Source organism: Citrus clementina, unplaced genomic scaffold (assembly GCF_000493195.1).
Source record: "Citrus clementina cultivar Clemenules unplaced genomic scaffold, Citrus_clementina_v1.0 scaffold_7, whole genome shotgun sequence".
NCBI lineage: Eukaryota > Viridiplantae > Streptophyta > Magnoliopsida > Sapindales > Rutaceae > Citrus > Citrus x clementina.
The window spans coordinates 3,570,828-3,583,838 of NW_006262075.1; the positions used below are offsets into that span (position 1 = coordinate 3,570,828).

At 36.1% G+C, this 13,011-nt stretch overlaps 3 protein-coding genes across 4 annotated transcripts in view; 2 read left to right on the forward strand and 1 right to left on the reverse strand.

Annotated features, from left to right (window-relative positions):
* The first annotated feature begins 644 nt into the window (after positions 1-644).
* Positions 645-3,117, forward strand: LOC18035714 (UPF0481 protein At3g47200). Its single transcript, XM_006425907.2, has one exon. It carries the CDS (start codon positions 933-935, stop codon positions 2,532-2,534), a length of 1,602 nt encoding a protein of 533 aa, XP_006425970.1. The 5' UTR covers positions 645-932; the 3' UTR covers positions 2,535-3,117.
* A 35-nt stretch (positions 3,118-3,152) lies between these two features.
* LOC18035716 (protein RER1A) lies at positions 3,153-5,661 on the reverse strand. 2 transcript variants are annotated; one of them, XM_006425909.2, is made up of 4 exons: positions 4,961-5,661; positions 3,902-4,082; positions 3,730-3,784; positions 3,205-3,634 (listed from the first exon to the last, which is right to left on the reverse strand). In XM_006425909.2, the coding sequence occupies exons 1-3, from the start codon at positions 5,341-5,343 to the stop codon at positions 3,731-3,733; spliced, it is 618 nt and encodes a 205-aa protein (XP_006425972.1). In that variant the 5' UTR covers positions 5,344-5,661; the 3' UTR covers positions 3,205-3,634; position 3,730. The 2 variants fall into 2 exon arrangements, with proteins under 2 accessions (XP_006425971.1, XP_006425972.1); XM_006425908.2 differs by having other exon boundaries at positions 3,153-3,784.
* Positions 5,662-7,261: 1,600 nt separating this feature from the next.
* The window catches only part of LOC18035717 (phosphatidylinositol 3,4,5-trisphosphate 3-phosphatase and protein-tyrosine-phosphatase PTEN2A), a 6,690-nt gene continuing 940 nt past the window's right edge, over positions 7,262-13,011 (forward strand). The window contains exons 1-12 of the mRNA XM_024181044.1: positions 7,262-7,539; positions 8,058-8,739; positions 8,896-8,997; positions 9,088-9,144; positions 10,005-10,070; positions 11,140-11,316; positions 11,440-11,526; positions 11,623-11,687; positions 11,760-11,836; positions 12,279-12,325; positions 12,424-12,554; positions 12,951-13,008. Coding sequence (XP_024036812.1) covers positions 8,125-8,739; positions 8,896-8,997; positions 9,088-9,144; positions 10,005-10,070; positions 11,140-11,316; positions 11,440-11,526; positions 11,623-11,687; positions 11,760-11,836; positions 12,279-12,325; positions 12,424-12,554; positions 12,951-13,008 — 1,482 coding nt within the window. The 5' untranslated portion in view covers positions 7,262-7,539; positions 8,058-8,124. The remainder of the gene's footprint in view (positions 7,540-8,057; positions 8,740-8,895; positions 8,998-9,087; positions 9,145-10,004; positions 10,071-11,139; positions 11,317-11,439; positions 11,527-11,622; positions 11,688-11,759; positions 11,837-12,278; positions 12,326-12,423; positions 12,555-12,950; positions 13,009-13,011) is intronic.

Consider the following 13,011-nt stretch of genomic DNA (forward strand, 5'->3'; position numbering starts at 1 on the left):
AGCATGAGTCCATATGTTTAAACTATAGTTGTTATCAAAGGCAACACTCTTCCCACTTGCCCCCTTGCAGAAATCATATGTGATTAAATCAAGAACTCTTCCATAGGCAGACATTTGAGATTTGTAAGTCGTAACAGGCAATGGAAATCTCTAAACTAACCTTGTCATGGCATGGGAAAGGTAAGGCATATTTTAAATTCGCACATCCTCCCCACTACTCTAGCATGTATCAAGTTCGTGTCACACATGATTTGCATAAATGGGCTCTCTTCTGCCCCTTGCATTTTACAGGGGCAAAAATTTCAAAACAATCTGGTATGTGGGTCAACTGCAGATTTCCATCTGCATATTAATTAAAATATTAGAAAAACTACATAACTTGGAGATGACTTTCGTGTTTAACATTTTTTTTTTGGTGGAGTCAAGATTTAATAATAGTATCAGAACAATTTTCTTTTCTTAAGCTTTGAACTGAATATATATATTTGCTTTTTCATCAAGTTGCTTATTTTAAGCTTTTAAGCCATTCCCAGGTTGCTGAAATGATTTCTTTTTGAAGCATCTCCAGCACTTTTTAAGGCACTTCTCCATTACTCATGTGGGAATGTTATTATTAGTATAGAACAAATGTAACAAAAGGGTGTAGAGTATTAAAAAGTAAAATGACTTTTAAGCTAGAATGAAACATTTCACCTAATAGCTGATTGGAAATTATCATTAGAAGCCATGGGGCCATCGCCATGGGTGTTACACAATTGGTTCAGTCGATTAAAGGCACCGAATAAATTACGTATATCCAACTTCTTTATATCATGAACAAGTGGAACAACTTTTCCAGTTTAGACTCTTATCTTGATCTTGAGGGAAAATAATTGCTGTGGTGGTCTTTCCTGGTGAGAAATTTTGTAGCCACATCAATCCAGAATCAAAAAATGGTTGCTGTGTTCAACAAAGAGCTTCTGAGCTGGTATCTCATTACTGTAAAACTTAGAGAAACTGTAGAATCTGGAATCCCCAAAACGTCTACTTCTTCTGGATTGCTTGAATTGCCAGAACAACCTCAAGAGCAGCTTCAGAAACAGCAGCAGACGCCGTCAGAGAGCCTGCATATTGTGATCGGAGAAGATGCTGAAAACTGTGAAGACGCAGCCACTTCTCCTGATTCTGAGTGGGTGATATCAATCAAAGAAAAACTTGAGCAAGCTCGCCAAGATGATGAAGCAGGATCATGGGCAAAGCTGAGCATATATAAAGTCCCTCAACACTTGAGAGAAGGTGGAGATGACAGGGCTTATGTCCCCCAGATTGTGTCCTTAGGGCCTTACCATCACGGCAAAAAACGCCTACGCCAAATGGATCGCCATAAATGGCGTTCCCTTCACCATGTACTCAAGCGTAACAGTCAGGACATAAAGATTTATCTTGATTCTATGAAGGAACTTGAAGAAAAAGCTCGTGCTTGTTACGAAGGTCCCATTTCTCTTAGTAGCAATGATTTTGCGGAAATGATGGTTCTTGATGGCTGTTTTGTGCTTGAGCTCTTCCGCGGAGCTTCTGAGGGATTCACGCGACTCGGCTATCCTCGAAATGACCCTGTTTTTGCCATGAGGGGATCTATGCATTCCATTCAGCGGGACATGATAATGCTTGAGAACCAGCTTCCACTCTTTATACTGGATCGGCTCCTTGGACTTCAGTTTGGGAAGCCCGAGCAGAAAGGACTTGTTGCGAAGCTAGCACTCAGGTTCTTTGACCCATTAATGCCAACAGACGAGCCATTAACGAAAGGTGAGAGGAACAAGTTGGAGTCCTCTCTTGGAAATGCAAACTTTTTTGATCCTTTATCAGATCAATGTGGCCTTCACTGCCTTGATGTTTTTCGTAAAAGTCTCTTGCGCTCAGGGCCTAAGCCTGAGCCCCCCAAGATTTGGATCAAGCGATGGTCACAGACTAACCGCGTTGCGGATAAAAGGAGGCAACAACTTATACATTGTGTGACAGAATTGAGGGAGGCCGGCGTTAAGTTCAGGAAGAGGAAGACTGATCGTTTCTGGGACATAAAATTCAAGAATGGGATTCTAAGTATTCCAAGGCTTTTCGTTCATGATGGTACCAAGTCACTCTTCCTCAATCTCATTGCATTTGAGCAGTGTCACTTTGATTGCAGCAATGACATTACATCATTTGTGATATTCATGGACAATCTGATAAACTCCCCGGAGGATGTTGGATACCTCCATTACTGTGGTATTATTGAGCACTGGCTAGGTAGTGATGCTGAAGTTGCAGACCTCTTCAACCGCCTCTGTGAAGAGGTGGTTTTCGATATCAATGACAGTTATCTTTCTAGATTGTCAGAAGATGTAAACCAATATTACAATCACAAATGGAATGCTTGGCGTGCAAGCCTGAGACACAAATACTTCAACAATCCCTGGGCCATCATCTCACTTGTTGCTGCTGTTGTGCTGTTGTTGCTAACCTTCGCACAGACATTCTATGGAGTGTATGGTTATTACAGGCCAGTTTCCTGAGTTACAGTCCGGTGTGCCCATTCCATTTTCATAGCCACATTGTTTCCGTTAGAAAAGATACGGTCATACGTCAATGACACCAGCTCGTTTCCAGATTTTTTGTTGGACATTGTACACCGATTGTTCAGTTGACCGAATGTATTTGCGTCTTCCATATAAATTTGACAGTTTTATCTTATCTATTTTTGCAGCTTTAATGGATTTTCCTTCAAGTACGGTTATCATGCTTTTCTTTGGTTGAGACGTGTTTCAGCAGAACTGGGAGAAAATAACAGAGCTAATATTATAACTTTCCAGCCAGTCTCATCTAGCCTTACAAAGCTCTCCATGCATCATACCATGCCAGAACTACACAATACTTTCCACCAGCCATCAGATGCAGTGCAAGAAAAATCTTCTGAGACCATTTCTCAAATCAATTGCAATTTTCAACCATTCTGGGGCCCTTCGGGGCCAAGAAAGAGACATTTGCAGCCATAGCCATTTTATATAGGCTAATGTCAATATATAAGAAGTGAGCCACATACTCACCAGTAATCCTTTTTAAGATAAAAATACACTCGCAAGTGAACGGCATGGCAAAGAATTCATTATAAAACTAGCATCTATAGCCTATAATTGTTTAAAACATATCACTTCCATTTAATCAATAGTCAAGCTATCCTCTATCTAAGAAAGGAAAAAAATAATGATCAATTGCTTAACAGAACTTCAGTGATTATTCTCAAGAATGGACCTCTAAAGGAGAGGATGTCATTTGTAGCTGAACAAAACAAATAAGTACAATTCAAAACCAAATTTTAATGGAATCCAATTGCTCTTCTTGACCACCATTTTCCTTAGTAGGCATAAAGTTACTGGCTCAACTTCTAAGCAACATGAATGGAGCATGGCCCTCCTATACAAAAGGATTGTTATGGGAAAAAGACGATGGGGTGGGGGGGGAAGGGATTAGTGACCACTTTGATTCGCTACTCTAAATTTACTAACAGAGCATACAAAAGCATGAGAAGAAAAATCTTGGGAGACAATAATTGTTCTCAAAAAGATTCTTACTACCACCAAACCTTAAAAGAGCTCCTGCTGTCAACTAAAGTGGGCTGGGGACAAAAAAGAAGAAAGAAATTAGGCCACCTCTGCCTGTGCGAATTTAAAAGAAGCATATATAATTATATAGTTCCCTCTATCTGATCACCTCAGTCCTCAGAGCTCGTGGCGTCCGATGAAGATGGCCTCTTTCCATCATATCGCTGTAAAAAGAAATAGAGAACAAGGTGTAAAATCATGAGAGCCAGAGCATATATCAAAAACCAAGAAACATAAACATATGGTAACTGCAATCAGAATGCAAGATAAATTAACAATACCTGTTTCCCAAGAGAGAATGGAACATATCTATACTTGATCATGTGCATAATCTGTCTCCTCATAGTGAGAGTGAATAGCATCAACCAGTAGAAAAGAAGTATTGGCCAAAAGACAGGCACATCAAACGCACTGAAGAATGTCAACACAAAACCAATGCAGAAGGACCTTGTGACACAGTACCTTCCATGAGAAAACCAAAACAACTTCAATAATGTGTTTGACCAACCAATAACATTGGCATAAAACAATTGGTCAATGACATTATACGACAAAGAGACACAATTGAATCGATTGATTCCAATTGCCTTGCACCATGCAAACAGAAGGAAAGAGACACTAAATTGTTCTGCTTCTTCATCAGGCCATATGCTGTCTACTCAGCCACCTCAACTCACCAAACTATTTCTCATCATACGTATTGTTCTGGTCAGGCTGTTAAAAAACAGACAGACAAAATTGTATATAGAAAAGGAAGAGACCATATAAAAACACATATTTCCAATCAATCATTAAGAGTTCATGCATACATTGACTGTGAAACAGACTGACATATATACTAGGGAATCAGGACCACACGAAATATGAAAAGCGCATCAAGATTCTACATTTCTTGAAGTTTAGATAATTTTACAACAGATGCCACAGTCTCTTCAGTTACTGGCCTCATGAATTGGTCAGCTGTAAACCTTTTCTCTTACGTAACAAATAAATGTTAACTTATTTTCCCTATCAGATAGCAAACAATTGTGAGAACATATTAACCACGAACCAAAAAAATTGAGGATAACAACGTTGGGGCCTGTTTGATTTGCATTTCAGATATAATTCATTCCTTAGGAAGAGAAACTTTATAGCCCAGTTTGTAAAGTTAACTTTAAGATCACAGACAAAATGGCCCCATTAGTTAAATGTTATCTAGAGTCACAAATCAATCAATCCCAATGCATAACTTCGCTTGATGATCAAGTAAAACTGCCGAATTTTATCATTCCATTACTTGATATGATCAAAAACAAAAACAGAGGGGGTAAAAAAACACAAAAACTAACCAAACCTACCAGAACTTGAACTCGGGCAAGCGGCGTACGAACGGCCGGAACTCGTCCGATCCGCGGGTGGGCAGCGTCGGCCCGTCGCTATACTCGGGGTCGATCTGCGGGGACAGAAATCCCATCAACAGATTCAACAAGTAGATGCCTAGACCGTACGTGATGATGTAAAACCCTTGGACAAGGTACACGCGTACGGCGTAGATTGAAACCACGGCCAAGCAGACAACCCAACGGTGCAGAACGTGTGGGACCGACTTGTCCAGTAAGTGCTGGTACCGTCGCGAAACATTGTATTTCCACCGCGAGATGGCTGCCGTCGGAGACGTTGACGATGATGAGGAGGAGAAGTCTTCTGCGGTTGCGGCGGTTGCGGTCGGTACGGTTTCCATTGGAGCCCACTACTGGTTGTAGATATTTTGGGCGAGATATATATATATAATTTTTTTTAATCAGAAATTAAAATAAAAAATAAAAATTGCGTTTGTATTGTGTGTGTCGATGTTTTTAGTTCAGTTTTTGTTAAACGATAATTGGATGCTTGGATCGCTTGACTCCGGCAGGGGAAGAAAGGACGCCTTTCATTTCGGTTCGGCTGAGAACATGGGTTGACATTTGTTTCAATTTGTTCATTAACGGGTTCGAATGGACCGGACCCGGCTTATTCCTTTGTGGAACGCGGGGGTTATAATTTTTGGCCTCAATTTATTTAAATTTTCCTCAAATATAACTACTTGTACCAAAAAGAAATATGAAAAAAAAAATTGATCAGCAAAATATTTGCAATGGTTAAGTCAATCAATATGAGTTCAGATTTTTTTATTCATAATATCCGTTTATGGAAATTTTTAAATAAGTAACTAGATCACCAAATTTTTTATAATAATTATCTTATTCTTATATCATTTGTTCTTAGAGTGTACTTGATATATTATATTGGTTGTAATACGTTATGATATATTACATTACGGTGCATTACATTAATTATAATGCAATACTATGTTTTGTATAGTATAGACTATATTATATAAAATAATATTTTGTATATTAATGTTAAAATTAAATCCATATTATTTTAATTATTATTAGTTTTTGAAATTAAGTATTAAATAATTATTTTTATATTCTAATTTTATAAAAATTAAGTGTTAATATAAAAATGATTTAATAACATACTATTATTAAATAATAAAATATTACAATATTATGTTATATTATAATATAATTCATGTCTATATATTAGTTATTATAATATAGTATAATCATATTATAATGTATTATAATTTACTATTATATTGTAAAAATACAATGCTATATAATTATAAAATATAATATATATAGTATTTTATAGTTATAATTTATATTAAATTAGAATATATTATTCAATTATAAATTTATTTCTTATTTATTAATATCAAATACAATTTTTAGTTTAAATTTATTTTTAAATTAATATTTCTGTAAATAATAAATGATTAAATTAAATAAAAAAACTTTGTATGTATTTAAAGTAAAATAATTAAAATGATTTTATATAATTAAAGTAAAAATATATATATTATCATTTATTTATCAATTATTTAGGTATCTTATATTATTATTATTATTTAAATTTAAATATTTTATTTTTAAATGATTATATTTAAAATGTGAATGATATTTTAATATAATCCAACCTAAACCGTATTCCCACAAGTTTATTTATTACATCTTTTATTGTATTAGATATTTTTTTAATGCAGTGCAATCCAAACCAAAAATTATAGTTAAATAAATTAATATAAGAATAATATTTTAATGTAATACTTTAGTGCAATCCAAACCAGATAGCTTGGTGGGCCACCACATATCGTATTCATCCACGAATTATAGACAGTGTTGAAATTTTTTTATAATATTGTTATACAAAATTGTTATTGAATATACAGATATTTCAATTTATTTTTGCAGTTAAATTATACAATTGGAACCTTCTCATGGCGTGTACATTAATCTTTTGAAGTACTGTTCAGATTCTTTAGGCTTTCGACATTTTCTAATATACGAGAGGTATTCGCTCCACTTACATTTTGTGAGAGAGAAATTGTCTTCACTTAATTATTTAATAATTGAGGGCGGAATGAAACTAACCTTTATAGTTTATAATACGAACCTTACTCTCACTATTGTAAGTATAAGGGTACTACACTGGGCTGAAGGCCCATTGGTCATGTGGGCTTGAAACTTAAAAGCACTGAAAGGTAGGCCCAAAAGCCTGTGTTTTAAATTTTCATAATCAACCGAAATAAATTGGTGTGCGGGCATGAAAATTACAAAATTAGCCGATTCTGACCGGCAAGAGCGGGTGTTTTGATTTACGACACAAACTTGTATGTTTGCAATTTATGCAAGAAGGCAGAAGCAAAAGTTCCATGTTAACTGAAAACACGCCACCATTCAAAATTGCAATGCAGCCACAATAAGCAAATATTAACTCGTATTCTCTAATCACATCACATGCAACATTTCTCGATCTCAATTCTCAACCCATTTCATCGCCGCGAAATACCCACAGCTCAAGTCAAGTTCAGCCCGGCATTTTAATTCTGGTAATTGATTTTCAAATTTCGCCAATAAAACAACCACTTTCGACTACCTAATTAATGACATGAATTTTGAATTTGCAATGCGCTTCAGGATTTTCATTTTGAACCGTTTGATTGCCAGATCTCATTTCGTGTGTACTGTATTCTGCATTGGCAGTTGCAATGTAGATTCTTTTTCGTTGAATATTGTATTTCATGATTTTATTTTTGAAATTTCGAATTCTATTTAGAATTTTATATTTATATTTTTGATGTTTTTGCACTTGTGTGGAAGTATAGAAAACAAAAATAAAAAATATAAATATAAACATTACCTGAATCAGTTCTGTCATTATCGGGTTGATGATTGATGTTTATTGTATCTAGAAAGAGAAATCCGTAGCTTGATGTATCAAGGAGGTCGATGCCCTGTATTCTTTTACAGATAATTAGAAAACAGTTATCTTTCCATCTGTCTGATTCGGATATTTGTATCTGTTGACTGTTGGTTTAGTTTACAGTATGCATTTTTCGTACTTCAGGGTAGAGGTCTGTGGAGAAGCTCAATTTGGGTCTTTAATCAGGATTAACCTGTGTTCGGGTAGTGGGATGGATTCAGATTCTGCAGACTCAGCTTCTCAACTGTGTGCCACATCTTCTGAGACTGAAGCTCCTGCAAACGTTCCTGATACCAACTCTCCTGCTGAAGTGTCCAACATGAAACATCCCGATAAAGATTCTGATGCCGAACCTCTAGTAGAAGCTTCCGACATTGAACCTCCTGCTGAAGCAAAAAATGTCGAAGATCCCATGAAAGCTTCTGACATTGAACCTCATGCTAAAGTTTCAAATGTTGAAGCTCCTCATAAAGCTTCTGGCATTGAACTTGCTGCAGCTACTCAAACTGGGGGCATTATTCCTTCAAACATATCATCTTGGGCTAAAACTTTGAAATTTCCACAGCCTGTGCCACCCCCACAGGACAACATGCAAACGGGAAGTCCTAGGATGTCACCATTTGCACGTTTCACTAGTGAACTAGGATTACGTTTGCCCTCAATGACTCCTGTAGCAGACAAGAGTGCTGAAGGTACTTCAACAACAAACCCAACTGGCGTTCTTGAGTCATTAACAAAAGGTTTGGTTGACTCATCTAGGAGTGCAGTAAAGGCCGTGCAGGTCAAGGCACGCCATATTGTCTCTCAAAACAAACGAAGGTACCAGGTAATTTATCTGTGACACTGCTGCTGGGATAATTTTGATTTCTATTGTAGTTTCAAGTTCAATTAGAATGCATCCATTGTTTATCATTTGACTTTTAATCATACTGAAAAATTAGATTGTTAATCATATGAACACGACCTTCTGATTAATATTCAGGAAGGAGAATTTGATTTGGACATGACATACATCACTGAAAACATAATTGCTATGGGGTTCCCGGCTGGTGACATAAGCTCTGGGTTTTTTGGATATTTTGAGGTGACTATGAGCTGTGGGGATACTTTACTAGTTAAAATTGTTTTCTCCTTTTCTTTATAACAAGTTGTGAATGAAATAAATGTGATGCAGGGGTTGTATAGAAATCACATGGAAGAAGTGATCAAGTTTTTTGAAACTCATCACAAGGTACAATAAAGCAGTGAATTTGAAGGATGGACTTTGCAGCCCTAATCTCCTTCAGAAAATATTTGGAATTGGTTTTTAGGTATCCTAGAAAATTGTGAATTCGTTTTCTCCTACATTCTGTAAAGAACCGAAGGAGGCTATTGTTTAATGCTCTTCTGACCTCTCAACCTCAAGTTTCTTGAATTACCGCACCACCATAATATGAGTATTTGGCACAAATAGAGCAAACACACTGAGTCAGAAAGGACATCAACCATCTATTTTCACATGACTATGAATGTATGTTGAAGCCTAAGTATGTTATATGAATTCATTTAATAGAGTTAAAAAGTCATATGATCTTAGCTATGGCTGATCAGATGTGATGTTTTCAAAAAGCAATTGGTGCTTGGTATTACTACAGGGACCTGCAAATAGTCAAATTGTACATAATGAAATAATTAATAGAACAATCGTAATTAGATATAAAGCAGGGAAAACCTCCATAATTCTTTCGAGCAGTATGTATAGATTAAAATATTTTGCCTCTCATCCAGAAATTTCCTTTGTCAGTGGAGTTGAATTTCTTCAAAAAATGGTTTTAAGTGCTTTCTTTTCTCTCTCTCACTTTTTTTTTTTTGGGTGTATGTTTCTTGCATTTAATTCATAGCAACCTATTCATATGTTAAAAATATCTCACTTTATCTGTCATAGGCCCACTGTCGAGTGGTTGATTCTGGTTCCACATTTTTGCCAATCTCAATCCACTGCTGTTGAGTGGTTGATTCTGGTTCCACATTTTTCCAATCTCAATCCGACCATTAGCTCTTGTCAAATTCTTCTGAAATTCCATGTCTTATAAATCAACATTTTATTTGCAGGGAAAATACAAGGTGTACAATCTCTGTTCCGAAAGGTTGTATGATGCAGCACTATTTCAGGGGAAGGTTTGCTTTTATTCTTATTTGCCTTCTAAACCATGAGATATAAGTGTTTACACGTGTGTGGGTTTGTGCAGTCGTGCAGGCTACATGTACGTGCATGTATGTGTGAAGGTGTCATGATAAATCTAGAAGTTTGCATTGTTAGGCCTAGGCAGATGTATGTCCGTTTCCTTAAGTTTGCATTGTTAGGCCTAGGCAGATATTAGTTGGTTTCCTTTTCTTCAATATTAACAGATCATGGTCGTCGTACTTTATTATCTGTTAATATAGATAATAACAGATAATATAAAAACTTTTAGTTACATTTATATTATCTGTTTAACTTTCTGAAATTTTTTAAATGTGGTCTATTGATTTATTCATGAAACTTATAAGGCTTTCACATAAAGAGTAAGATATGCTTTTGAAACCTAGCATGGGAAGTTGCCAATGCCATATCATATAGATAATAACTCAAGTCACTGACAGAAAGGACTGCTTTGTTGTCACTGCTTTTTTAAGCAATGGCCCAGATACACTCTTGGCTGTTCAAAAGTAAAACATTCTGCTACTTTTAGAGCTCTTTCCCTGACTTGAATAAGTTATGTCCTGCAAATAAACAAATTACAGTTTTTGTTATGCAAATAATGAGAACCTAATGGCTATTCATAATTTTATAACTGTCATGTTATGACATGTTATCGCTATGGCTGTCACCCTCTTATTTGGCTAGCCGCCTGAGTTTGAGTAGGGGACATAAGGGGTTAAAATCTATGCTTGAGCTCTGCCCAATCCCCTGCATTTTATGAAATAAAAATTTTATTGCCTACATCAGAGTATTGCTGAATCTTTGGTCCTACAAGTTTTCGATACTGTTACGGACTAACAAAGACCAGTGCAGCCTGAAAAAGATTGAGCAAATACTAACAATCTTTTTATTCACTTCCTTGTGCTGTCGGGTTTTGAGAAATGGCTGCTAAAGGATGCGCAAGAAATTTACAAATCTAAGACTGAGCTACATGTCATTTGTTATCGTCAGAGGGATAGTGCTTTTTCAGCATTTTTTATGCCTGATTTTTCTGACTATTTTCAGGTCGCATGCTTCCCATTTGATGACCATAATTGCCCCCCTATTCAACTCATAGCATCATTTTGTCGAAGTGCATACTCATGGTTGAAGGAGGACATCTTAAATGTGGTTGTTGTTCATTGTAAAGCTGGTATGGCCAGAACAGGATTAATGATTTGCAGCCTTCTTTTATTCCTTAAGGTGAGTTTTTGTTGTCAATCCATTAAGCTTGAGGGTTTTCTTGATGAATGAACTTCATTGCTTCTTTCAGCTCTGCAAGTTTGTTTCATGATTGGTTTACTACTCTCTTTGCAATCTCTGCAGTTCTTCCCCACAGCAGAGGAGGCCATTGATTACTTCAACCAGAAAAGATGTGTAGATGGGAAAGCTCTGGTTCTTCCAAGTCAGATTGTCAGTCGCTATTTCATTCAAATATTCTAACGTTTTAACTATTATAACTTTTAAATCATTCTAGCTAGTAATTATTTTTTTTCTTGCTTTCCTTAGAGGTATGTCAAATACTTTGAACGTATCTTAACGTACTCCAATGGAGAGATTCAGCCCGCACGTAGGTACAGCACTGATCGCTCTCTCAAAATGCTTCAAGTTAACCATCAAGAATTTATAAAATTATGATTTTACAGGTGCATGCTCAGGGGATTTCGACTTCTTCAATGCCCTTATTGGATCAGGCCTTCTATTACTATCTTTAATCACAGTGGTATGTTGTTCTTGCTATCTCTATCAATTATTTGATGATGTTGTGATATTGTGAGCTGTCAACCCATTTAAGTTGTTAATAGAAAGTTATATTATAGAGTAATCTGATAGAGCTTTTTGTACAGCGAGGATCTTTTGTTTGAATATCTGACTTATTTCAATCCAGCTTGTTTGATAACCATATTTTAGGATCTAGATCCAAATGAGTGTCTGGTTAATTTCAAAAATCCGGATAGCTGAGTTTGCAAGTTGTCGATCTCAGTTCCTCTCTCCCTCTCTCCCATTAAATAACTTATTTATAAATTGGAGATAGAAATTCAAGCATTATCTCCTTGCATAAGATTAATGCACGAAACTTTTAATTGTTCATTTTCCACGTCACTTTGACTGTACATATAGATGTTTTCAACTGTTCTGTGTTAATATAGTTTGTTGATCTACAGGAATTCTGTTCTCAACGAGAAAGCATCCAAAAACTAAGGATTTAATGGTAAGTGAATAATTTTGCATGACATTTTCATATTTCTAATTGTGAGCAAGTGAATAATTTTGGTGTTTGATTTGGGCTCACTGATTTTGTATTTGCAGCCTGAGGACTTCTGGATTAAAGCACCAAAGAAAGGGATTGTGGTATTTGCTTTGCCAGGGGAGCCCGGTCTAACAGAACTGGTGGGGGACTTCAAAGTCCTTTTCCATGACCGCCAAGGGGATTTCTACTGGTTTGTGACTGCCTATTTTTGTTTATTTGTGTTTAAATTCGTTAGTATATGAATGAGTTGTCTCTTTCATTAAAAGTTTTGGGACGTCATACTAGAAGGACATAGCAGTTTCCATGCTGTTCTGACCAGTATCAGCAAGCAGCAGCCAACACAACGCCCTTATCATTGTCATGGATCACTATGAGAAACATACGTTTTTTTAACTTAATAATTTGTTTCATGTTCAAGAGGTTGTTATGCACTCTAGGAATTTGTTTTCACTTGGAATGTGGTGTAGCATGTATTATTTTTCTCTCTTTTCCTGCTGTTCTTTATTCCTTTAGTTTGAATGCATACCACTTCTTGATTTTGAAGGTAACATTTTGTTAAATATCCCGTTTTTCAATTTGATTGCAGTTGGTTAAACACAACTATGACCGAGAACAGAAAAATATTGGATGGTTCCGATCTTGATGTG

Bases quoted from the DNA above. Each gene is read 5' to 3' on its own strand.
- LOC18035714 (XM_006425907.2), top strand. From the start codon at position 933: ATGGTTGCTGTGTTCAACAAAGAGCTTCTGAGCTGGTATCTCATTACT.
- LOC18035716 (XM_006425908.2), bottom strand. From the start codon at position 5,343: ATGGAAACCGTACCGACCGCAACCGCCGCAACCGCAGAAGACTTCTCC. The intron at 4,083-4,960 runs GTAGGTTTGGTT...TTCTCATGGAAG, and splicing joins TTGCCCGAGTTCAAGTTCTG to GTACTGTGTCACAAGGTCCT. The intron at 3,785-3,901 runs GTATTGTTAATT...TTCTTTTTACAG, and splicing joins CATTCTCTCTTGGGAAACAG to CGATATGATGGAAAGAGGCC.